The sequence below is a fragment of the Aulostomus chinensis genome, chromosome 5 (genome assembly GCF_037954235.1).
Source record: "Aulostomus chinensis isolate RoL2024-O1b breed Wild chromosome 5, RoL_Achi_v1.0, whole genome shotgun sequence".
Lineage (NCBI taxonomy): Eukaryota > Metazoa > Chordata > Actinopteri > Syngnathiformes > Aulostomidae > Aulostomus > Aulostomus chinensis.
The window spans coordinates 18,726,243-18,752,994 of NC_141324.1; the positions used below are offsets into that span (position 1 = coordinate 18,726,243).

Here is a 26,752-nt window from a genome sequence, read left to right on the forward strand (position 1 = left end):
CCGTCTCATTAAGCAATTGTGATATATTGCGGTGCTATTTTTATTACGAGGAAGACAGCAAAAGCTACTTTACTTGGTCGCCGGAGAACAACAGCTCGGCACGCTCGCACCGTGCCACCGTTGGTCATCGATCATAAGCAGTAAATCGATAATTTTACCACGTTTAAAGTACAGACTTAAGTTTTATCGCTAAAATACAAAAGTGTCACATATGTTATGCCATTCCAGGTGTTTATTCCCCGAATGTCGTTCCTAGAAGGAGCTTTGCAACAGGTAAAAACGTGAGAATATTCGCCCACTTGTTGCTGGCCATTCATTATGTTGCCTATCCACGTTGTTGTGTTCCGAGCCGATCACAACAAGCTCAGATAGTTGCTGATGTGTTGTTGTTGTCTCATCACTATCACTGTCTTAAATCTACCCTCAAAGCATTAAGTTTGAATTGATTTTATCTAATGTGCTAACAAATTAAGTATAGTTTCTTCCTGAAGCTTTTTTTTCTCCCCCTACCATGTAGCAACACTGTCAGCTGACTTGTAGCCACATATCATCGTGCACTCTTGTTATTACTCTTCGGCATCCTGTATTCACTGCCAACGTCACGGTTGCTATACAAAAACATTAGATAGAAACTGCTACGAGCTGTTGCATAATGTCTAAAATTAGGTACGGATGGTCTACTGTTAGACCCATCAAATAACCGAGTATTGACTCAGGCGGTTTTGCAGAAGCCGAACAGTGTAAGAATCCATATAGCAGCAAGTAGTCCATAAATCTGCCTTTCTTTAACAAAAAAGGGGGAAAAAATAAAAATCGTTTTTAATATAAGACGTTTACCTCCTCTCTCTTTCAGCTGGATTAGGAAGTCAAGCAAGAATGAAGGTGTAAAGTGGAACATATTTTTTTCTGCATCCTGCTGGAGCTACCTTTTCCATGTGGGCCTTGGCTGATAACAGGATTTTAAGTGAATGATGGCAGCACGTTGGGTTCCTTCTTGTGAAGATGATGAGAGACAGCAGTCCAGATCTTCTTTCTGTGAGGTACAGAACAAATCCCACTTTTTTTCATAGATGGTGATTAGAAAGTTTCTTGTTTGTTTGTGGGGGCAGCTGGTTCTGTGGTTCTAATGTCTTTCCTCTGTTCATTTTGGTGTTGGGGGGTAATGAGTATCACACTCTGGCTCAGCTGTTTGTTCTCGTAACAACTCTTGTCAGTTTGTTTTGGTCCTTACTGGACTTTTTCCTCACTATTTCAGTATGTTACAGTCATTGCCTTAGATTCATGTTACAGGTGTATCTGAATATATAAATTAATATCAGTTATCTTCCATATTTGTGAATATTTATTGGAAATTTTCCTCAAAACCCATCATTCAGTGGTGGGAAGTTTTTTTTTTGGTTTTTTTAATTTGAGTTTTACTGCTTTTAGTGCCAGACAAGGCACCATCTGCCCCTCAGAAAGCTTTCTGGTATGAATAATGGCCATCATGGGAAACCTGGTAGCAACCCATACTTTTTTTTTTAAATAGATGAACATCTATTTATGGAAACTGTGGTTTCTATCATTTCCTCCATCACCTTTAATCTAATATTCAGTCCATTACTTAAGCTGCCTTCCTTCTGAGCGAACAGAGCTGAAATGAAGGACGTAATAATGTAACCTCTACCAGGCTAGATGCTCTGAATTTGATCCCAGATCATCAGACAGATCAAAGGGAGTAAAGTACCAGTTGGTAATCAACACGATATTTCAGTGAGCCTAGAATGGGCTCGGAATTCAAATACTTTTAAAATTAGAATCACATGTTTGTTGAGAGCTGTGAAAGTAGAAGATGTCTGTAGGAGCGTTAAAAAAACAAGTTTGAATAGGAAAAAAAAGTGCAGTTTTATACAAACAATGCAGGTCAGAGAAAACGCCATACCAAATCACACAGTAGCTGTCATTCAGAGGACAGATTACAGAGGCAGCGATTTCACTACCACGGCTAAAGAAATGAATGATATGCTTGTCGTTATTACTTCCACCCATTTAATAGCTAGATGAGTCTGAATTAATGTGTTTATATTCTCGCTTATAAGTCTTGAGGCTGAACTGAGCTCAAAGCTTCTAGTCACTGTGCGTTCAGATGTTTTATTTTGAAAAATGTTGCTGGGTTTTATCGCGTCACACAAAATATCGGTTTCCCTTGTTGCATTTCAGCAGTTACTTTACAAAGCAGACAGGAAACATTTTTTTAGACTGTTTTGGAGAGCAAGAGGGGTCACTTCAGTGTGAGTGGAAAACCTTTGATTATCAATCCTGCCAATAAGGCGACCACACCAACCAAGTAATGTGCTGACGTTTAGGTGGAAACCCCCTGGAGTCTGCTCCTTGGATTTTCTGGAAATGATACCGCTGTGAATAGAGACCAAGAATAATTTTCATACTAAAGTTTTTATCTTCTCTTATGTGCCTTTCAAAAAAACAAAACAAAACTGTGATGGTCAGTTAACACAAAATATGTTTTAAAAAAAAATTGTGACAATAAAAGTGTACATTTTGCCGTCATTCAGAGAAAGCGAGGCCCGGATTCTGTTTTTAGAAACACCAGCTGGGATTATAAAACAGCTTTTGGATGCGTGTTAAATCATTAAGAGACCCTCCACAATTAACCTTGTTAAGTGATGGAGGCTGAGATCTTAAAAGTGGCCTCATCTTGAATTCCAACATTCAGCAGTTGTCTGGTTTTACAGAACATGTTGCTGTATTTAGTATGCACCATCTTATGAGTTTGCAACTAGTAATTATTTTCATCGCTGGAAGTATCTATGGGTCTATAATTTTTACGATCAGTTGATGAATGGTTTTGATAGTAAAAAATGTTGGAGGACCAAATGCCAATTACAAGTTCTCACAGTGTAATGTGATATCTTCAGATTGTTGACTTTATCAAAAACCACCACATTTTCATTCTTTTACAATGTCAGTGGAGTACAGCAGGTATCTCTGAACGTTTTTTGAAAGTGTTAATGAGTCAAGCAACAGATGGACAGACCCCCCCCCCCCTTTAAGTCAGTCATAAATATTTGTGTTTTCAAAACACACCGAACCTTAATCTGAGTTGCAGCAAGATGCACCCCCTACAAGCTCAGTAAAACAGACTTTTGACAAGTGAGAGCAGCAGAAAATATCTAATCTCTGGCCATCACTCAGCCAGAGCAGTTTAACACATACTTATCTAATTTTGAATCTAGATTGCACTGTGCCACAATTACAGCATAGAGCTGCAGAACATTTTACCCTGTAAATACCACAATACTGCTCAGTGAGTGGTAATCAGGGTTCCTTCATTAAAGTATTTATTTATTTATTGTTTGGATTGATTCTTGTTTTAATCTTTTTTTTTTTCTTTTCCATGGCAACAAGAATTTGAAATTGTACCTGCTGAAACACCGTGGTGGTGTATGTGATCTTTTATTGCCAAGTCCAGCTGCACATCTATTAGAACAGTGAAATTTATCAGCGTCGGTGCCTAGTTGGATTGGCACCAGCTCTGACTTCTTATGAGTATTGCTGTTTTGTTTTTTTTCCCTGTCTCTTTTCTTGTTATTTGAGACAATGGCTGCAAAAGATGGAGAAAGTGCGTCACATTATTTGCATGATTTCGCACAACAGTTCCATGTCTTGAAAGAAATAAGAAGAATGTTTGGGCAGATGATAGCATCTAAGCGGATTAGATATTATTTATGAAGATGGAACAATGAAGGTTGGATGACAAACCTGCTTGTTAGTTCTTGTGTATCATTGCAAGAAGTTTTGGCTTGAAAAGCCTGATGGAGAAATGGTGTGTATCATTGGATTTCATCCTTGGCTTTTGCTGTTAGGTTTATTTGTTCCTCCCTTTTACACTGAAGTGTTTGTCTGCTTTTTCAGCTGAGTAGTGCGTGCTACTCAATCTGAGTCGATGAATGCTGAATCCAGATCTCACATCGAGTTGGCTTCATGTCTCATTCCACAGTTTGAATTCCTCTGGTCAGATATTGAGTTTACCAAACAGACATTTAGGTTGTTCTGCTTAGCTAAAGGCCAGAATGATTTATTTGGTTGGTCCTATGTTGTGAGTAGACTTTCCCCATGATTCATAATACCTGCCCTGCAGCTTGCCTTGCCCTAGCGGAATAACAGAAAATGAGAGTGGAGCGAAATATATTGTTTTGGATGATGAAGCATGATCCATATTTAGCACTGTAGGGGGATATTGACAAACAGACCCCCTATCTTGGTCTCATTAAAGGTCAGTGTTTATCTCATTTAGACAGGCTGCCTTTTACAGAACCCTCTGCACAGGCATCATATGGCTAACTGATGGCAATCGGAAGGGAAAATTGACCCTCAATTGGATAGAAGTCTGTTACTTCCTGTTGCCTCATGGTTGTGTCTGTGATGTCTCAGGGGATAGCGTACACACACACACACAGGATATGGAATTCAGCTTTTCCTCGTTGATGTTTCTGTGTTAGAAAATGTCACAGGTTTTTCTATTTAAGAGGACGTTTTTATGTCTTGTTTTATTGACTCACGCATGGGCTTGAAAGCTGGAGATGCATAAAACAGAACTCTAAATCAAATCAGTACATTTTAAATGACTGGGGAAAAAATATGTAGTGCTGGTCCATATGTCTTAACAGTATTTTCCATCATGAATGAAGAGTAGTTTACAGGAGTGTTCAGTCACATGTGTGTGTTACAACTAGAAGTGTGGCGTGCACTAAGTAAACCACGTGCCTTCATTGGGTGAGTAATGATACTCTTAACCTTGTCCAGCAGTTCAAGAGTGTAACACCCCGGACTCATCAGTGTGCCCACCACCCCACCCGGATCATTATCTCAGGCTTTTCACAGTTGAGTGCTTGGTTTGGATGGGATGTGGTGTTGAATGTAGCAGCCCACAGAGAAGTGGGTTTCTTCACATTTCAAGACTGTGTACTTGTCTGATGTTCTCAGAGCTGATGTCATGTGGTCCTTGTCATATGTTATTGGGTGATATCATCAGAGGTTTTTAAACACACACACCATTACACTTGGGTAAAGTGACCAAAGAGGAAATACTAGGTTCTTTCTCCGCATAGAGACTCAAAATATCTTTATTTTTGTTGGATGTTTTTGTGTAAAACGCTGTGAGTGAGGTAGTAGCATTATAATCTCCCTGACCACATACACAGGATTCTGCATTAGTTGTATGCTGGTAGAAATAGGGTTAAACTTGTTAATCGTGAGCTTTACCAGGAGTTTGAGCTCATTGTTGGACTGTTTGAGCTCTCTGAATGGTCTGACAGTGTCTAAAACTGGGTTGATACCTCTGTGAACATCGCTGTGCTGTAACTAATTGAATGACTCGACTGTATAGTAGCAGTCTGCCAGCCTTTAACAGTGTTTTACTGTCAACATTTGTGTTTTCATTCATTGCGTGAGGATGTGTTGCGTAAGTCGCTCTAGCTCCCAGGAAAAGATGAAAACTGGTCTTTTAGTGTGCTTTACTTTTACTTTTGGAGTATTCAATTTCAGATATAGGTCACTAAGAAACGCTCTAACCTTCTTTGGGAGTACGAAGTCTGGTGTTGACATTTTGTCTTTAACCAAATTTTACTCAGTATTGCTGCAAATGGTCCATTTTTTTTGGACTATATCCGTGCACATTTGGTTCCTTCAGGCAGTATAACAACAGCAGGGTGGTGGATGTGGGTTGGCACTAAATAATCAGCTATTCATTTTCATTGCAATTAAGCAAAATGTCAAACTTTGCAGTTGTGTTGCTAATGTAGGACTAGGTTTTTGTAGACTAGTTACTTATGGAAATGTTGGTTAATTCATATTTGGTTGTGGTGTTTTTATAAGATAGGCTGACATTGGGGATGTCAGCAGTTAACTGCCCAACATTTTATTACAAGTTACCTGCGTCAGTCCACGGATTAGTTTTCATACTCTACTAATAGCTTTGCCAGTTAGAAGTCTGAGGTAAAAAGAGAGAGATGCCCAACAAAAGCTCAGTGTGGGACCATTTCAACCAAAGAGGGGACAATGTCTTATTTGTGATGCTGGCACTTTTTGGTACCACATTTAAAAACAAGTACTAAGCTGTGTCTGCAAATGGCTGACAGCCAAACATCACTGGAGCCTGAGCACATCATACCATCCAGGGCTACTGTAGCTAAAGTAATTGGAAACCACCACAAGGAAAGAAAGGACACATGTCTGATGTGTGCTATGTTATGCACTGGACTAACAGGGAGTCGCCCCATGTCTGTCAGGCTAGCAAAAACAAATTTAAGTGAACTGACTTTCCTAGTCAACAGTAAGAAGTAGATGGAATATCACCAATCTAACTGGGATCTGGTGATTTTAAATCATTGATACCTCTCTGTGAGACAGGACTGGACACTCCAAGTCATATGTTGCACATGTCCATACTAAATATGCTCTCCCAGCTGCCTCACCCAGTGCAGATAAGAGTCTGGCATTCTGGTAATTCATAAATGAGTGAGAGGCATCCATTTGTAGGTGGGAGTGTATTTCAGTGTGGCCGTTTCTTTCACATGCTTTTCTTTGCAGCCCTGTTTTATGCAATATTCTCTTAATTTCCCTCTTATTATTTGGATTTCCTCTTGACCTCTTCTCCAATTTATGCATTCTTAATCCAGTCTATCAGGTTTACACCGGAGTCTCTGTTACTCTGTCCCTTACACTTGATATCAGCTGTTTTCATTTTTGATTCAGTTGGTGGGGGGGGGTTATGAGGGAAATGTGGGTTTGGAATTCATGGAGCTGGAATGTCACAACAGTATTTAACTATGCAAGTGGCTATGATAACACTGCCTGGCATGTGCCTGTCAAGAGGCCCCCACCCGCTTCTGGTCTCCACATCTTAAGATCAGAGGGAAATTGGAAATTGCCCCATGCCCATGGCTACAAAATCAGATCAAGGAAACCGGGATTGGCTTGACCTGGAGACGTGAGGGTAGCCATGCAGGCATTCCAAACATCCAGTTGATCCTCTGTTCCATAATCCCAAATACCTCTTTGTTTATGGATCTGAACAGGTTTTTGTTTGTTTGTTTGTTTTAAGCATCCAGCGCTCACAAGATAGCGACTGCAACTTGGAAGCACTGGAATCATAGAACAGCCTTAGCTTGGTTGTACACAGTAAAACCTGTTTAGCTAGTTTGATCAAAATGCATGGGTGTCAGCTGCACCTGCAGCACTGTTTCACAGCACGCCACAGTACTGGTGTCAAGGCTAACAATACGTTTGAACTCAGTGTTCTTAATTGTGGACTTTGAAGTACTTGAAGTTCACAATTGCTTAAAGCGGGCTATGTTGCTGTCCTGTTTAGAAATGCATATTTTGAAAGAAAAGAACGGTTGGTGAGGAGCAATAAACTGAAACTACCAAGACAATGAATTTGCTGGTTACTCATCCAGGTACACAATACACTTGTAATGAGTGTCAGTCTGTTCTTCCTGTGACACAACAATGAAATATTTTGTTTTGGGCTGTTGTTAACTTTTTTTTTTAACGTGACCTGGCACATTTACCCTCATTACAACAACTGTGTCAAGTGAAGTTTTATAATGAAACATGTTGGTCAGATTTGAAGACTTGTTTGTCTTGCATTTATCAAAACTTGACAGCCTCTCAGCTAGTCACTGTAAATCTTAGTTTAGGACTGGTTATGCCAACATTCAGGTAATTCATTCCACTTTCTGACATTCTAGTCAACATATCTGCCCAGGCAGAGATAGCGTGAATGCAAGCTCATCAAATTCTTCACATTGTTGGGAAAAGTCTATGTTTGGAGGGGGGAGGGGAGACACAACGGAGAAAAGACTGTTTCATTGCGGAAATGTAGTCTGTTTGATTCCCTGAGTTTGGGAGTATGATTTGTGTAGGCCAGAGGAAAGAGGGGTGCTGCTGAACACATGATACCACCAAGGTGTGAGGCTATAAATAGTCAGTAAACACAGGTGGGTGTCCAAAGCCTGCCATGCTCCACTGTCCAGCTGTGAAAATGGGACAGCGTGACTTGACCGTAAACACTGGGCAGCTCGCAATGTTTTTAAGAGCCTGTCCTCTTCTAAACACTGTCCAACTTTAATGAATGACTCACACATGGCATTTTTATGGTAACTCTTTAAAACAGAAGTTGGAGATAAAGCAGGCTTTCATAAGTGAGCCATATTTTAGTTTTTCTGACTTTTTTTTTCTTGCAGTTTTGATTCCTCTAAATTACTACCTGTAGTTGGACAAGTTTCGCACACATGGTGGAATAAAAAGAGCAGAGGTTGCAGATAAGCAGGGGAAATACTGTAAAACAAGATCTCTAATCCAAGTAGTACTTTGTTCTGACAGACATAACTGCTCAAGAAAGGTCCTTGCTTGCAGTGTAGGGTTTTGGGATTTTAGCACTGGCCTTTACCAAGAGTCAAGATGTGTTTTATTGTCACCAAGGGATTGAGCCCAAGGCGAAATGCCATTACACAACTCAAAGCCTGATACAACTATCACAAGCGGTCACAATTATTACAGATTGAAAGTAATAATGGTACATTTCAGAATTTAACAACAGCACATATACATTTGTTGTATATGTACGCTAAACTTGTACCAACATTGGCACCTTTGGCAAATGAAACATCGCAGCCACATTTTCTGTTTTACTTTTCATAATATATATCTTCTTCCTCCACCTTCCACTGTGTAGAATGACTCTCCAGAGTGGAGGAGCTTGGACCCGAGAGAGGAGGAGCCATTCTCATGGCCGAGACCTAAAACCGTGCTTTTGCGCCGCACGTCTCAAGGGTTTGGCTTCACCCTGCGGCACTTCATTGTGTACCCGCCGGAGTCAACCATGCATTACTTCCCAGTATGTATCAAGATTTCTTTTTAATATCACATTTGTTAGTAGCTTTCCTGTGTTTCAGTCACCTGTGTTTTGCTTGCCTATCGCTTCAGATAACACTGAGTCAACAAAATGTCTTAATACCCAAGAGCTAAATTCTGTAACCATGAGCAACACAGTCACTTGTGTAATTCTGTGTTTTTACAGGAGGAAGATCATGGCCGCAGAGGTAAGCAGAAAAATCCAGGTGTTCCTCTTCCTGCCTCCCCTTCAGCACTGCTGAGTCAGAGCAGTGCCTCTGACTTTTAATGAACCTTAATCCATCCACTCTGCCGCTCTGTTAGCTTCCTTATGCGATGAGAACAATGTAGCTCCTCTGTGTCACTGACCTTTGTGGAGGCATGAAAGGTTTGGTCAGCACCACCTGTTTCTGTCCTGCACTGAACCCACCTCTTCATATTGTTTGACTTTGTTGTTCTTGCTGCTTTTCTCCCTTGCAATAGAAAGCCTGGCCTCAATTTTGCTGGATTGTTTGTGTTTGACCCTCTTTCTCCCGAAACGCTCTGTTTTTCTATCCTCATATGAGACCAGCCCATGTCATATATCTGCGCTGTGACATACCCTTTCCCCCAAATACTTAAGAAGTGATCTGTATTTTTCATAAATGTAAGTAAACAGAGTTCTATGCAAGTAGTTTTTCTCTTTATAACATTTGCAGTTATTCTGCCAAAGTATAGAAAAATAACCAATTACATATCGTGATTGCTGTACGTAATTCTCCAGTTTCTGCCTCACTTTGATTCCTGTAAGGTGACAGACAACCCAGGAGCTTGTTTGTGGGCTTAAATCTTTGTTTAGTCTGAGATATCATTTGTTGGCCACAAAAGAGGGTAGCTGTCACTGGAGGATTTTTTTTTTGGTGGATGTTAGTAATTCTGTTAGATATTTATGTTCCTTGGAAATGAAAAGTATTTTACAGGGAAGTGCTTCTGTAATTCATCTTGCACATGTAGAGGAAGTGAAATATTATAAAGGCAAAATCTCTGTATTCATTGCTCGCAGGGAAAATCCAGGAGTCTGTTTTCCACATTTTCTACATTCCTCAGTGTAGTGTAAAGCGGTCAGGATAGGGACGGGTAATACTTAGACCAATAGTCTGGTTTACCGGAACAACGTTATGGGTATTTGGCAATTATTTTAGTCAGCATTCCCTGCCCTTTCTGTGTGCTGCATTTTTTCAAAGTCCCCCCATCACTATGTTAAAGAACAACCTCTGAGCTAGCTGGTTAGTAGTACCTATCTGCATGCATGGGTGAATAGTTATGAAAGTATATAACAAATATGAATATACACTTGCAAACACGTTTTCTGAAAAGAGGATCTTTTCTCATCATTTTTTTCGGGCGCCACTGATGCATCCTGAGCTTTGCACCAACAGGGACTATTATTACCCGACAGAAGTACTAACAAGTCGGTAGCTTGTACTATAGTGGAATAATAACAGGCTGAGCCAGAGTTAGACTTTCACACCCATAATTGTATGAATAAATAATATGAATTAAAAACATTGCATCAGAGTTTTGAGTGTGCTCTTCTGGTCTAGAAAGAGTCTAACACCAACATCAATCCTTTTATTGTTTTAGAGTCTGCAGTTTGCTAAGACAAAGCTCCTCTGTCACCACTCTTGGGTCAAGTTTGGGTGCACTTAATATCTAATCTTCCCTTGTCTCTTTTTGCCTTTTCACATGGAAACAGGCTGCCTTTTACTGCAATCATATTTTTCAAGAAGTCACTTAGTGTGCATTTTCAGGTGGCAATAACTCTTTAGGAAGGCTGTGCAAAAAAAGGTTTTCACGTGTGAGCTAGTTGAGGCAATTTTTGTTTGTTTGTTCCTACTTTGTCATGCTGTAATCAACAGACAAAGTTGATCCAGTTAACGTCTATGTCTGTGTGTTTTTCTGCTTTCCCACTATGTGCATTGGTACCTTCTGGTGGTAGGATTGGTTCTAACGATTTGTGAGAGGAGGGGCACTTATTGATCTCATCTGTCCCCAATACCAATACTAATTATCTGCTCATGATATTGCAAATAATGTATGGATTTTTTTTGTTGGTGTTTTGTAACAGGACAAACAAAACATCCTTTTTCAGAAATGTTGATTCAGAGAAGGTGCCAGCAGCACAAACTGAGGTGTTCCTGCACGGTGTTTGTGCTCAGGAGGTGTCTCTGAGAGTAAAGACAGAGGACATTTAACTGCCCAGTCTTGAAGGATCTGTGTAGATTGTGTTGATTAAGTTGAAAAACATAATTGGAAATGTTACTGAACTCAAATGACAGTGGTGGGGTAAAAGTTATGAACAGCTTCATTGTGAGAATTGAGATGCAGTCCCCCAGTTTACCAGCAGAGGGAGTATGGTTGAGTGCTGTATTTGTATGGGACTCTTGTGGCAGTATTGCATAATATGAGTCCCCGAGATGTGATTCTGCATGAGTAATCTGGTGTGGAGGAGAGGGAGAATGTAGGCTGAAGTTTCACTGTGTTAATGAGCTTTAAAGGATTTGGAGATTATTGCCTGAAAAGTTTTATTGACCATTAAAGAATATTAAACCACCTGTGTTTTATACCTTTTGAATATTTTTCAACTGTCACGTCCGTTCTGCCGCTGGCTCTCATTCCACTGTAGTTTGTGTTCCATCGTGCACTGACTCACCACCAGAATGTTAACTACTGGGAAGGCTTTTAGCCACTCTTTGGCTGTGCCCAGAGTTATCTTTCAGTTTATAAGGAAAGTGTGGGAGTTGTGCAGCTGAGCACATTGTCACTCTACCTTCTCGTACTCTCTTTCTCTCACACTCCTCCCTCTTTCTTTTCTGTCCTGTTTTTTTTTCTGCAGCTGCTAGGAGACAGGAACAGCACGAGCAAACAGGTTTTGCTCGCATTAGCAGCTTTTATCCACCTTTCTAATCCCACACAATTTCCTCTCTATTGAATTTCTTCCTCTGAACCAATTAACTATCATTCTGATTCAAAACCCTTGGTAGTGTAATGTGTGTAATGTTGGCAGGCATTAGCCAAAAACACTGTCTGTTCCTCTGCCATAGTGTTGATTCACATGTTCCTGAACCTTGTGACAAACCCACCCTAAATGTCATGAAACAATTTACTGCTTAGTCCATGTTCTCTGAAGGGTTTTGTTTTGGTGCGTGTTTTGTGTTCAGCCTTAGTGCCCATGAAAGCTTGTAGATTAGTTCACGTTATAATGCTGGTTGTATCACATTAAGACATTAATTCTAATTAAAATTTGTATTTAAGTTTGTTTTTTCTTGTGTGAAAAGAACAACTAAAATTTGCACTCTATAACCCTGCGCTTTTATTGAGGGATGGGTCATTAATAACATTTTGTATTCTAATACAAATTTTTCCCTATCTAAATGAGATCCTGAGATGTAAAGCACTTGATTTGATTTATATTGAACCCTTTTTGGTTTGCATGTTTGATGTGTGATGATTTCTCTCTCGTTATCAGGGAGACCGCGAAACAGGTTAGAGCCTATGGACACCATTTTTGTGAAGCAAGTCAAGGAAGGCGGCCCTGCACACGGAGCTGGGCTCTGTACAGGTAATAATCCAGGGTCCCACAGATTTTTCCTGCAGCTGTAGAGAGCTGTTTGTAGTAGTTTTCTGTCAGAACGCTTGCTGTGTGAGACATAAATATTAGATTTGACTCATGTAGCTGTTTTTTTTTTTTTGTGCTCTTTTTTGTCGTCCTTGAGTACATACACACCCCGGTGACTTTGATATTTTAATGGATAATGAATAATGAACAGGCTGATTTGTATATGTACACCAGTGCCTCAACAATCAATTCATTGATTAGCCAAGCAAAAGAAAATTAATCGTTTCAATCTCGCTTGAAGAAAAAAATGTCAAACATTTGCTGGTTCCAGACTGTGAAACACCAGGATGTTGCTGCTTTGATGCCATTTGTGACAGAAAATGACTCTTAGGGTTGTGGGCCGTTAGACAGACAACTTAAGCTTTTGGACATGTCACTTTAGGCTCTGGAATTCGGATGATTTTACCTTTTTGTTTTGACATTATTTTCCCTTTGGTGTAAATGATTAACAAGCTGATGATAAAAATAGTTGTTGTTTTTTCAACCCTAATGTGCAGGATTTTTCCCTGTGTGGTGAATCACAAATGTCTTTGTCTTGAAGAAAGCCACTCCTTTCATTAGGGATGACTTACTGTGGTACTGGTGTCATTACCGCTGTTTACTCTTAGGCGATCGCATAGTGAAGGTGAATGGAGCAAGCATCATCGGGAAAGCCTACTGTGAGGTGATATCTTTGATCCAAGACAGGTAAGATGCAATTTGAGCTCCACTAGTTGATTGTTGGTCAGTTAGTGCATTTCCGCTGTGTAAGTCTTTCTTTTGCTCCACAGCGGTGACTTTCTTGAACTTTGTGTGATGCCAAAAGATGAAGATATACTGCAACTGGTAAGATTCCCTTCAGAAGAATGATTCAGTACACTTTTAAAACAACAAGCACAGCTTTTAAGCAATTTGTTCAGTTTTGTTTGTTTTGGGTTTTTTTTTTAACAAAAAAAAAATCTCTCCAGCACCACATAAATTTCTAAGAGAGCTGCTCTAGTTTAATGTTGGGACAGCAGTCGTACGATGCAGCCAGTCCACCTTATCCCATCAGAGCTTTCTATCTAGGACTCCTAATCAGGCCAGACGAGCTCATCTCTGCTCCAAATTTGCTGCTGAAATGGCCCAATTGTAATGAGCAAGCATTTTATTGCATGCATGTGATATATGTACTGTCATGTATACATTTAACAAACAAACTCACACAAATCAAATGTTTTGAGCTCATAAGGCACATTGGAATGTATTGTACTGGAAGTTCTGTTTTAAACTTAAGTCCTATAGAATACACTTAGATTAAATGGCTTAGCTGTGTGAAGTGTTTTGTGTGTCATGCTACTCATCCCAGTCCTGCCTTTTTTCGCTATATGGATTACTGCCACCCATCCCAGAGTACACGTGACACCTTTTCTAGATTAGCTTCTGTTAAAACAGCAAACACCATTCGAAGCTTGTGAAGTTACGGTGCTCTTAAGAGTTTTAGTTGGTCTGCGATGTTTGAGGATAGAATCGAAGCATCAGCTGTCTGTGGTCAGGTGCTTGTGGTTGTTCTTTTGGGCAGCTTTTAGAAATATACATCAGATTTGATTCATGTTGATAAGCAACCACCTGAAACAGAGCTTTTTACCTCAGGGTTGACAAGTTGTTGATTGTATTTAAGTGTGTGTGTGTGTGTGTGTGTGTGTGTGTGTGTGTGTGTGTGTGTGCGTGTGGGTTTGAATGTTGATGGGTGTGTGTCTGCTAAAGAGACATTCATTTGTTGATGAGGGATTATTGAATAAACTTGCACACATTTTGATACATTTCCAGAATAGACATTTGAATACTGGGTAAACTAGGTTCAAAATTCTGGTTTGATTTTACTCACCTACTAGACTCAACAGATTTCATGAGAGTATTCTATAAATCAGACAATAGAGCCATAGAAGTCAGAGTTTTGACACGTTTTAGAAATAAAATATTATGATAAAGTTATTTGAATGAATGCACCATTTTTAGCTTAAGACATTTGTGCTCAGGTCCTCCGGGGGCTCTAGAGAAACTGAGACCTCCAAATGACAGCCTGAAGGCAGAGCCGGGAGAGCGGCTCTGCTGCTAGAGTGCATTGTCACCCATTCTTGGACCACATTAACCTCATCAAATCGTGACAGTGATGGAGCAAAGAGAGGAAACACCCTGGCTGTTACCATTTTTGATTTAGATCAGTTTAAACATAGTATATGCGAACAGCGGTTGCCTGATCACCAGGTGGTTCAAACCAACCAGGATGAAAATCAACAGAAAATGTGTTTTTCTTTTTCTTTTCCTTTTATTTTTTTGCATTGGTTTAAGAACAGTCCATACTATGAAGAAAAATAACCCAAAGTTCCCTGTGCATGAAAATACTGTTTTCATCTGCCATGTTTCATCTTAAGAGAAATCTGTCTCAAGCCGCAATAATGAATATTTAGATATGTTTGACTCAGTATTCCATGGGTTATCCAGTTTGGCTTCTTATTCTTTCTTGGTTTAGTAATCCACGGTTTATCCAATTAAGCTTCACATATTTTCTTTCTCCTATCTCCACTTAACCTTGCCCTGTTGAAGTAGTCTACTATACATTTTGATTGAAATTACTATTTGCATTTCCAAAAGATATACAAGGCAAATAATTATAATTGATTTTTAATTCATCCTGAGCATTTCCTACGTATTGCGGTTGGCAGCCACTGCTAAGCGTTCAGGGCAAAGTGAATGTGCACTCAGCTGTTCAATCAAAGCAAATCAAAATAAGAGCTTTACCAGGATGCTAGGAATCCTCTCCCTAGGGCTTATTATGTCTTACAGCCTGTTTTCAAGTATTACACAATAAAGACAATGGCTGTGTCCTTAGAGGGAAATTTCCCCTTGTGGATTATTTAAAGACCAGAGTGAATTAGTGTAACTAATTTGATTGGTGATGCAAATAATCATTTAGTAATAGTAGCATCCATAAAAGCAGATCAATGTAATAGGGGTAGCAACCTCACATATAAAATGTGGTGTCAATGCTCATCATGGTCTACATACAACAAGTCCATTATAAAATGAATCAGTCATTGGTCACACCCACCTAACCCCCGTCTTGCGTTTAACACTTACTTCACCCTCTTCCTTGTCACTTCCTCCTTCTGGTTTGCCTGTATTTTCTCACCATCCCCATTTTCACAGTCCACTGTTCTCACACGTGTTGTCATGCTACCGCTCACAGTTTTGCACATTAATTGGCCAGCAACGATACGAGTTTGAGCAGGCAGACTGATGAGGGCTATCCATAAGAACAGGAGTATTATCACAGATGCTAGTAGGATGACATTACACTGTAGGAGGCAGCACACACGGACTGCTTGGAGACGAGCAGCAGTTGCTTAGCAAAGAGATGGAGAGAATCTAAATTCAGGCAGCAGAAAAGGGAGGGAGTGCTACAGCAGGAAAGAAGAGGAAATACTGAGATAGGAGGAGAAAAAAACTGGTGGAGAGCATGAATGATGAGTAGAAAGCCGTGTATGAAATCAGCTGACTGCCCTGTGTTTTGAACAGGTTGATGCCGAGGGAAAAGGAGAGAGGAGGAAAGAGTGGGAGGGGGAGCTGTACCATCACAGCTGAATGTATAATCAGCAGCTGCTGCTTCTGTCATGTGAGCAATAGAAGAGGGAGGGAGAGAGACATAGACTGGAGGCACCTCGTTCAGTTAGCGTAATATTCTGGCTGAAGATGGATAGAACCATGGAGGCTTGAAAGCAGAAAGAGATGCAAGCTTTGGCTCCTGCCACCTCACCCAGGACAGACTGGCACAGGCAGGTCGTAACGTGGCAACCTCCTGCTACATGTACGCTTCTTCATCCCTCTGTGCTGCTGCAGCTCTAGAATATTTTTAGCATGTCAAGTTAAGGCATTGCTCTGGCTGTTTCACGTCCTCTCCTGTTTGAATCTGTTCTGTTTTTTACAATGTGTGCTTTTTTTTCTCCTCTGGCATCATTTTCTCCTCCGCCCTCTCTCTTGATTTCTTAACGCTCTCATTTTCACATGCTGTCACGGCAGCCTTTTTATCTGGAAATTACTAATCTGGTAAGCAAACACCTGACCTGGCAGCTATTTGACATTGACATGTTTTGCCTGCTGTCTCATTTTGCATGTGTCATACATGTCAGCATCGTCATTACAGGCTATAGTCTTCAACTTTTACATTATTGCTGTTCAGTTGCCTGGGTTGACTTCATCTGTCAGCTCTGTGCTGGTAATTCATGTGTGTGTGTGCTGAAGAAATGGCCGAAACACTGTGCCTGCGTTACCTGTTAGAGTGAGCCCTCCAGCTGGCATCCAGCTGGCATCTCAGTGAAGCCTCGCTCCTTCTCCATCCTCCATGTCAGATGTCGTTAGTGGGATTATGCCCCATGACCTCTGAACTCTCCTGCATGCTCATGCTTATAAAGGGAGAGAAAGAGCCAGACATTCATAATATGAAGCAAGATTGTTATTTGACACGAGCTGTATCCAAGTCCTCATACCTTTACATGTCTCCATGATTATTGCATGTTTTATGTTATGCACAAGCAGGCAAAGGTTAGTGGTCTTCTAACTATGCATGGGTTAAAAAGAATCCCTGATTTTTCTTTTGTTTTCCGTTAAAGGTTTTTTTTTAGAATCTGTATTGCAAAAGTATAAGCCATTGAACCTTAGGAGATAACAAGACAGGCTCAATGTAGCACGCTAATGGTGAGAGATGGACCCTCCTGTTTGTTGTTTTGAGGTGGATTAACTGAGACACTAGTTGTCCATCAATATTTATGCTCAAATATCTGTGTAGGGGTGGGTGATATGGCCTGAATCTTCCATCACGGTAAATATAATTTCATATCATGGTAAGTGTATATCATGGTAAATTAATTTTTCTGTAAATTTAGTGAGAAAATAATTAAGCCAAATGTCAACACGTTAGTTGTTCTATATTTCTGGTATTTGTATTTTCTTATTTTATTTCATTCTCAAATTGAAAGGTTGTTTTCCGAGTAGCAAAGACACGAGAAGACAAGAAATCATTTTTGAGAAAACTGCGTCTGTAAATATATTTTCTGAAAAACCATTATATGATCCCTGTGTACTATATTTTCTCATTATGCCCAGTACTGTCATAGAATAGTGAATTTACCATGTGAACTATAAATAAGGAGCAGATGAAGACCACTGACACTCCTGAACTGCTAACGCCTCCACTCACTCATACTGCAACATGCACTACCCACACATGCAACCAGCAGCAATTGTAATATCATGCCTGAGTTCTCTGTTGGACACTTTTGAATGTAATACACACTTAAATCAGCTTGCACTGTATGTTTTGAAACACTGATTCATTGCTCTGTCTCTAGGCCTACTCCCAGGATGCCTACCTCCGTGGCCACAGCAGCTACAGTGGAAATGCCTGTCACATTCCTGATCCACCCCCTGTATGCTACCCCAGAGTAGACTGTAAGCCTACGGGCATGGCCCAGGCAACAGACTCAGTGGGGCAGGGCTGCAGGGGGCCAGCATCAACTCCTGACCATGGTTACCGCAAGGAGATCACCGTGCCCCCGTCCCCTCCTCCTCATTCATACCCAAAAAGCCAGATGGCAGTGTGCATGCGCAACGACAGTGTGAGGACTGTGGTGGTACCTCCTGAATCAGCCCATGTGGGGCGCATAGGTCCAGCACATAGAATAGATTATATTGACCCTGCCTTTGTGAGGGGGAGGCCTGGGTCATTAGCTCAGTATCCTCACCCGCGAAAGGCTGATGTCTATCCCAGTGGACCAGGAATGGTTCCATTTATAGGTCCCCATCCTCACTACCCAGCGAACCATCAAAATATTGATTGGCGCACTTACCAAACGTACAGGGAGTATATTGACAACAAAGGAATCCATTCCCACGGTAGTCGGACTATCCAGGAGAGGCTGGATAGTCTGCGAGCTGCCAGTCAGAATACCTTTGGAGCTACTCATCACATTCCCCGCGGAGACTGGGGCCCGAAGGGGATGCGACGGAGAAGTACCTCTCATGAACGATCTTACCATGGACCACCACCCCACTTTCAAATTGCCCCACGTAGTGCCTCACAGGACCGTGTGAGTGGTTCTGAAAGGATGAGCCATCCCAGGCACTGGCCACCTCGTAGCGTGTCTCAAGATGGCCTGGTGCACAAAGCCCGGGCACACTCCACAGACTATGTAGACCCAGCTGAGCTGGCTCTGCCCATTGAAAGGAGAGGAGGATATGGAAGGGTGGACCATGGTACAAGGCCCAGTAGACAGTCTACCCCCAGACATGCTATGGTTTACAGGCCATCTGTTGGATACAGCAGTGGAATGAGGGGAGCACCCAATTCCTCTCTATATGCTAAAGGACCAGATTCTCTTCAGACCCGCTCCTCACCCATGCTCTCAGACAGACCCTCACATTTTGGAAAGAGAATAAGTAATGAACATTCTCTTGTTGACCAAAGAGTTTTAGTCAAAGGTAACCACGCTGGCCAAACTGCTCAACAAGGGCAGAGCAGGATGCGATCCGAATCCATACAGCCTGTTGAAGCTGACAGGGACCTGGCTTTGGTAGGGCACAGGTCATCTTCATGCTCTAATGCAAAACAGATGCCTCAGAGGCATGGTGTCCTCAAACCACCCCAACCAGAGCCTCAGAGCCAGGTGAATGGACGGAGCCCTACAGAGACCGGGGTTGTTCTAAGAGAGAAGCCCCCCTCTGGAAAGAACCCCAGCCCTCTACGGCACCCATCCTATATCCTGGCAGTAAATGATGAAGGAGCAGATTCCACAGCAGATGTGGTGGCATGCTGGCTTCCCAATGATGCACGCCGAGAGATACATATACGCCGCCTTGGGGAGCAATGCCACACCTCCTGCTCAAGCAACCTGGATGAGTCTTTGGACTCCATTCCATTCATTGGTAAGAACAAACTCAGTTGTTAACCTTCTCAACCAAAATTGTCATGACAACGGCTGTAGGCTTTACTAGCATGAGGCAGAAAAGGAAATACAGTCAGAGGACATACTCCATAGATTGTAATGTGAATCTGTTCAAAATGATTGTTGGAAGATTGAACGTAGACCCAATAGACTATGTTTAATGGATTCAGTGTATTATTGGTTTGTTTATAATTTAAATGGTGCTGGTGTACTGCTCATAAATAGATTAATCTTCCTGGGAAGATGCCATTAAGCAGGCTTTGTGGTAGGGCTGGGCAGTTAATAGAATTAGATTTTCAATTACAATTTTGGCTTCCAACCATGATAGAGTATCCTTGTTTGGTGGATTGTTTGGCTTAACATGGGCATATTGAATGATGGCTTAAGCTTTTTCGAATATGTTATATTTCTCCTCTTGATTTGCTTTATGTTTTAGCTGTGTCCTAGTAATCACATTTGCTGGTGATCGTCATCTAAAACAAAAAAAATGACTGTCTTGCCATGTACATATCAAGAGTTTATAAACCTCTGGATAGCAGTTGCACAATATGTCGTGCTTTATTCTCTTAGCAGAATATTTTGCTCTTAGCCACATAGTATTATTATTTTTATTTTACCAAAAACACTGCAGGTGATAGCCAAGATATCGAGTGTATTTATTCTTATTATAGAGAGTCTGTTCTGCTGTGTGATTATATTCATAATTAATAAGAACTCTCTTGTGATTATAGGTGTTGCTTGAGAACATCGCTATGGTTACATTGTTTAGAGGCAGCACTGTTTTCAAAGAAGATATTTAAGGCTTGACACCTTCCTAAATGTTCTGTGAAATCTGTTGAAACTTTTGCATTGTCTGTCTGTTTGTGGTTGTGTCTCTTTCTGTGTTCATCTTTTTCGCACATATACTCGTGTTGGCCTCTCCTGCTGTCTTGTGATGAAATGATCAACGGTATAGGCTAATTATGTTTATTTTGCTCAATTTTTGTTTTGTCAAATTGTTGATCATTTAGCTGGTTATTCTAATAAATTGTCAGTCTAACAGCAGAAAAAACTAGGCCAGATTACCTTTTATATTGAAAATCCAAAGTCTGCAAATGTTTTTTGCAGCTCTAAGTTAAGTGCATCTGATGGTTGATCTTGGGTTTTGGAGGAATACTAGGATACATTTTGTTCTTTGCAGGTAAGCTGTACTGCGAACTGGGTCACAAGCGGTGTGAGATAAGTTTTTAGTTTGACTCATGGGAGAGAGTTGTCAGAGTTAAATCTGATGTTTTAGAACAGTAGATTTTGCATTCATTGAGGTTTTGTATATTTCACCTAAAAGTGGTCACTAATTCTGAAATCTCATCGTCCCAAGTATCTTATCAAAGCTAATTATCAAATTATGAATGCTGTTATTGCTCCCAGGTAAATCTGGATGGAACATTTATCACTCAATAGATATTAGATATAAATTTATCTCCTTTCTTCTAAAACCCCTCCCAGGCTCTCTAAACAGTGGACCAACTGAATCTTGGGACCAAACTGGGCAGTTTTATGTTTCTATCTAACCCTTTATACTTGTTACTGGCCACCGGTGTTTGTGACATTCTTGTTGTGGTTCATGTACTGCTGGATGTGGAGGAAGCCTGACACAGGCCCAGGTGCACACAAAGCAGGCAGTGACAGTGATAATGCAGCAAGACCACCATTCTGGGACTGTTGCCCTGGCTCACAAGAACAGTGTCCTGATTGAGCAGACCTCTGCCCCGCTATCAATGGCCTATTTGAAAGGCTCCTGGTCTGGGCCGTAGTCATGTGTGATAAGCCTTTGCTTCCATTGCTCAAATCATCGTTTTATGTGGTGAACCCTGACGCATTCAGACCTTATGTTTGTTATGTATGTATGCTCTCACATTTTGCTGTGTACATATATGGTATGCTCATTATCTGGAACTAAAATCTTGGAAATCTTAGATTTGACCTCATGACTGTTTAGTCCACTTAAGTGTAGAAGTTTCAAAGGATATGCATCTTCTTTTAACAGATTCAACTACAAAAAAGAAAATAAAACTTAAAAAAAGACTGTCCCATTTTAAGATCTGCTACACAATGAGCTAAAGTGGTCACTGCCTTTTGGGCTAATCCTCTTCACCTTAAACAGTTGGCTAATGGAAAATAAACCCTTTTTGGGTCTTGAGGAGCTGAGGATTTAGTCACCAAAAATACCTTTAACTCTATATATACTGGTCTTTGCATGGTATTTACCTCACTTTTCAGCAGGTGGGCTATGAATATGCAGTCATACTGCAATTATTTTTACAGATACTACTGAAAATATGTGTGTATTTTTTTGTACTTGGGGCTATACAACACCTCACATCTAGAGAATACATCTTGTAACAGCATCTCTGTAGTACCACTGTGTTCTTGTATGAACTCTACTGCACTACTTGGTTTAATAGAAGAGCTCTGCTACCTATTGTTGCACCTGCCACCACCATTCCATGTGTTACTGTTTTTGTCCAATACCTCTAGTACCTACATCATCTATAGTACTGTAGAGTACTTTCATGTTTTTAATTTTGCCCTCAACTTGGTACCAGCTTGCCAGTTCTTGTGACATCTGAACTATCAGCAGCTTTGAGAGTTGGACCTGCACCTGAAGAAACCGGATATGTTTCAGTGTAGTTTTGTACCTCATGAACTACTGACTCCATGCTTGAGAAGGGTGAAGGTCCCGTGCAGTCATAAGGACAATAAAGCTCTGCCAAAGAGACGAAAGTAGTTTCGCAATATCTTGGAAGATAAATATGTAAGACTGTAGTTGTTATTCCTAAATAATATTTACCAGTTGTGTTATGAGTGAGAATTTTAGTGTGTTATACATTATACAATATTTTGTGCTTTAACAGGCCTCATTATGGAAATGATGACATCCTTTTTTTCCTTTGCCCCGTTTCAAAGTTGGGTACATATTGGAACTAGGACAGTTGCTTTTAATTTTAGCTCCAAACGCCCCTCGGCAGCAGAGAGCAGCTTTGTACTCTGAGCAGTTTGAGGCTTGAAGTGCCCGGGGCGGGCTGTACTCAAGAGTTAAGAACTTCCCCTCTCTCAGGCCCAGTTCAGACCTGGTATTAACATGCCTCTTGGGTTATCTGATCACAAGTGGGCTGCTCTAAGTTCTTGAGTTCACACATGGTATTAGAATGCATCTCAAGTGACCATTTATGATTGGATCTCATTCCCTGCTGTATATGCAAATAAGTGCTTACATCATTTCCACAGACTGAATGCGTTGTTTTCAAATGGCAGGAAGCAGCGATGTACTTCCTGTGCCTAGTCTGCCGGAAATGAAAAGAAGTTGAAACAATACATAACTTTCTTCATTTCTTAAACTGAAGGACAAGTGGATAGAATATTATGGTCCAAAGTCATGGGCACTGTGACCTCAACATAACTCAGATTTCATACACTGCTTATGAGAAAAATCGCACACAAATATGATAAAATGAGGAAGTTATGACATTTCATATCCAAGAAGTCCAAGGTCAATGTCCATCCTACTTTCGTTGCTCGACGTAAACATATTTCTGGCCATTATTCAACACCATAACTGAGGAACAGCGGTAATATCTTTAGCCTTTTGCAGCAGCTGAACGATAATCAAAGTCTCTAAATCCCACAGACTGGCCCTTCAATCGCTGTACTCACTCTGTATGTGTTTCTGTCATCCCAGATGAACCAGTCAGCCCCAGCGTCGACCGGGAAGCAGCTCCTATTCCTCCCTCCGCTGTGATATCTGTTGCACCATCAGTAGCTACAGGTCCCTCCAGTCCAGGCTCACCTTGTCCTATTCGCAGACAACTGTCACATGACCAAGGTAAATCGGTCAGGTCTTAAAATGAATATTTAACCAAATCAAAACCAAAAAAAAAAAATCCTTTTAGATTGTCTGATATTTTCATTTGGTGTGCATTTAATCTCCAAAGTCAGCCATCAAGGTACCTCGTCTTGATTAATACAAGGAAATGGTCCTAAGAGTCTGTTATCAGAGAAGTTTGGAGAAATGTTTGTTCTCAGGCTTCAGGTTTCCACCTCACACTTGTGTAAGTTGCATATAATGACATTTGGCTCCCATTGTGGTGTGATGTTACAAATCATGCTCGGAAGTGCACACCTTGAACTTCCTGAGTTCAGTGAAACTTAACCCTTTCAGCCAATGGATGCGAGGCTTTCATGTCTCAACATGCATAGGAATCATTCTACATTAAAACATGTCTCTGCGAGTTGCCTTTTCTTGGGGCACCATGTGGCCCTCATTTACTCTTACAACTTCAATTTTGATTCTGGATAATTTGATAATGTGTTGTGTTGTTCCAGAGTCTCTGAGAAGTGCTTTGCTGGAGTCTGAAACAGCCAGCCAAACAGAGCGGTCGAAATCCTACGACGAGGGTCTGGACAACTACCAGGAGGAGGGGAGAGGGTACATACACACTATGATGTGGTCTTTGCATTTGTTTTTTTTTGTTTGTTTGTTTGTGTTTTAATTTCGTCTTGTTTGTGTTTGGTTACTGTTCACACTGGCAGTTTACTCTTTCTCAATGTTTCTCTTTGTTTCCATCAGTCGCTCCTCCAGCAGGCATATGCCCAGTCTGAGGGGCCTGAGAAAGGTGAGTAACTGTAGGATGTACTATAACATACCAGACTGACACATTACTGTAAATGTTAAACATTTAATCATTGTGCCTGGGCAGTGGCCTTTTTTATGTTGTGTATTTTTACCTGTGCCAGAATGACATTGCAGCATTATACTTGTGTGTGCTGATTTAAGTCCACTTGTAAGACTGAAAATAATATGAAAATAACAAACAAAAGATGACTATCAAAGTAAACTATAGATAGAAAAGCCTGTACTAAAAAGATTGTCCTTCCATTTATTTTCTAGTGCCTTATTTCAGCAGTGTTTGGATTAACAAATGAGCACATTTGTAACACCAATATTTCCATTTCCAGGCTTTGGATGGTCATAAATCTTCCGCGGATTCTGGATCTCGAAGGGACTCTTCTTCCAATATCTTTTCTGATTCTTCTAAAGAAGGGTTGCTTAACTTCAGACAGCTCAGTACAGATAAAAATAAGGTAAAGCCATGTCTTGGTCAGCAGTCATAAATATTGCTCAGCTGTTTTGATGTGCAATCATTTATTCATGTTTGTAATGTCCCTCTCGTCTCTGCAGCGTGTTGGTGGAGGAATGAGATCATGGAAGCAGATGTATGCAGTTTTACAAGGTCACACCCTAACGCTCTACAAAGACAGGAAGGATGCGCTGTCGCATGTCTCAGTGCAGTCTGATGAGGACCCTCTGCGAATCAGCATCAAGGCCTGTCTGATTGACATCTCCTACAGCGATACAAGACGCAAGAACGTGCTGCGGCTAACCACCTCCGATTGCGAGTACTTGTTCCAGGCAGAAGGGAGGGATGACATGCTGACCTGGATCAGAGTCATTCAGAAGAACAGTAATCTAGACCAAGAGGCGAGTTTGATTCACAATGCGTCATTCTGTTGTCTGTTTAAGGATGAATCACAATTTTGACAAAAATATTTAAATGTGGGCCGCAGTCAAAATTCTATCCACCAGCAAGAAGCTGTTCAGCAACAATAGAAATAACAGAAACACATATCTGGTTAAGCACCAACACGAGTCAACCAGGGTATCTTTGAATGGAAGAAAGCATGTTGATACGACAGAGAGGTGTGGAACCTTAATTAGATTCCCATTGCATACCGAGTTGACAACACCAGATTTTGGATGTGAAGATGTGGACAAAAGCCTGTATTTAAAGCGTGTCAACCGTTCAAAGATGGCTGTGCACTGAGAACACACGTGTAAGACTGTAACCACAGCCTTTTGTTCTTGTTTCTCGGGGTCATTCACATTTGGAGCAAACGATCCTGATTTGCTTTATGTGAATGTATCACTTCTCACAAAACACAGATTGAGGACCAGACAGACTGGCATGCTTTTACCCAGGTCCAGCCTAACAAGGCTTGCTCAGTCTTGTTGCGTTTTTAGGATGTGTCTGAAAAGTTGAGAGTATTTCATGTTCTCTTGGGTTCATTAAATGTTCGACCCTCGCATAATTTTCTCAGATACTTACCTGTCTGTAAATATTCTGTTGGATTTACAGTTTCAGATAATTACATCAGTTCATGTGTACAAGATTAAACAGAAATGCATCTTTAAGAAAAAGATTTTTTTTTTTCTTTAGACCATCCTGACTGTATTTCTACCATCATTTCAGAATGCTGCCGTAACAAGTCAGGATCTGATCAGTCGAAAGATCAAAGAATACAACATGATGAGGTATGCAGGACTCCGCACAGCTCAGACTCATGTATTCATTTAAATTATTCACCAATCTAATCTGATCTGATGCTTATTCTGATCAGTGCACCCAGTAGCAGGTCTGAACCCTCCCCCAAAACCTCCCGCCAGTCCCTCAGCATCAAACAAGCCTTCCTGGGGGGTAAAACAGACGGCAAGACCCACAGCCCCCACTCACCCAAAGCAGAGGAGCGGAGGGTGCTGAGAGGTACGAGCAACAGCTCCGGCTGAAGAGCTGTATCTCCTCACAGAGAGCATTCTAAACTCTAGATGATTGATATTTACATCTTTTTACCCTGTCAGATGACTCCAGTCCTCCAAGGGACAGAGGTGCCTGGAAAATTGGCATTGCGGGAATCATGAGGAAGCCCTTTGAAAAGAAGACTCCCGCTGGGGTCACGTTTGGGGTGCGGCTTGACGACTGTCCTCCAGCACAAACTAACAGGGTGAGTCTCACTCTGCTCTTGTGTTGTTGACATAAAATACTTTGTAATTTATTTAGATGATGGTTTGCTTACTGGTAATATTGATCACTTCAGGCCAGTCAATGAGGACCACCTGTGTTTGGTCCAGTCTCTGATACACAGCTGAATGTTCATCCTGTCTGAGCATGTCCCAATCAGTGAATTTTCAGCTTCAACATAATGAGTGTTTTGTTTCTGTGTGTTGTGCAGTTTGTTCCTTTGATTGTGGAGGTGTGCTGTAAGGTGGTGGAGGACCGAGGTCTGGAGTACACCGGCATCTACAGAGTCCCAGGGAACAATGCTGCCATCTCCAGCATGCAGGAGGAGCTCAACAGCAAAGGCATGACTGACATCGACATCCAAGAAGACGTGAGTCCCTCACTCAGTGCTTGTTGGAAGTGATTTA

At 41.0% G+C, this 26,752-nt stretch overlaps 1 protein-coding gene across 7 annotated transcripts in view; it reads left to right on the top strand.

The window, feature by feature from the left end:
• The window catches only part of arhgap21b (Rho GTPase activating protein 21b), a 34,861-nt gene that overhangs the window by 354 nt on the left and 7,755 nt on the right, over positions 1-26,752 (top strand). For 2 of the 7 annotated variants that reach the window (XM_086203695.1, XM_086203697.1), the window contains exons 2-17: positions 854-1,040; positions 8,738-8,899; positions 9,083-9,104; positions 12,404-12,496; positions 13,162-13,240; positions 13,324-13,378; positions 17,920-19,492; positions 23,231-23,374; positions 23,875-23,977; positions 24,119-24,164; positions 24,508-24,633; positions 24,731-25,030; positions 25,800-25,861; positions 25,948-26,090; positions 26,186-26,328; positions 26,557-26,715. In XM_086203695.1, the coding sequence (XP_086059821.1) occupies positions 969-1,040; positions 8,738-8,899; positions 9,083-9,104; positions 12,404-12,496; positions 13,162-13,240; positions 13,324-13,378; positions 17,920-19,492; positions 23,231-23,374; positions 23,875-23,977; positions 24,119-24,164; positions 24,508-24,633; positions 24,731-25,030; positions 25,800-25,861; positions 25,948-26,090; positions 26,186-26,328; positions 26,557-26,715 (3,282 nt within the window). In that variant the 5' untranslated portion in view covers positions 854-968. Of the gene's footprint in view, positions 1-228; positions 274-853; positions 1,041-8,737; positions 8,900-9,082; positions 9,105-12,403; positions 12,497-13,161; positions 13,241-13,323; positions 13,379-15,955; positions 16,380-16,443; positions 16,619-17,919; positions 19,493-23,230; positions 23,375-23,874; positions 23,978-24,118; positions 24,165-24,507; positions 24,634-24,730; positions 25,031-25,799; positions 25,862-25,947; positions 26,091-26,185; positions 26,329-26,556; positions 26,716-26,752 lie in introns of those variants that run through there. The other 5 variants (XM_086203702.1, XM_086203696.1, XM_086203700.1 and 2 more) reach the window with 5 other exon arrangements.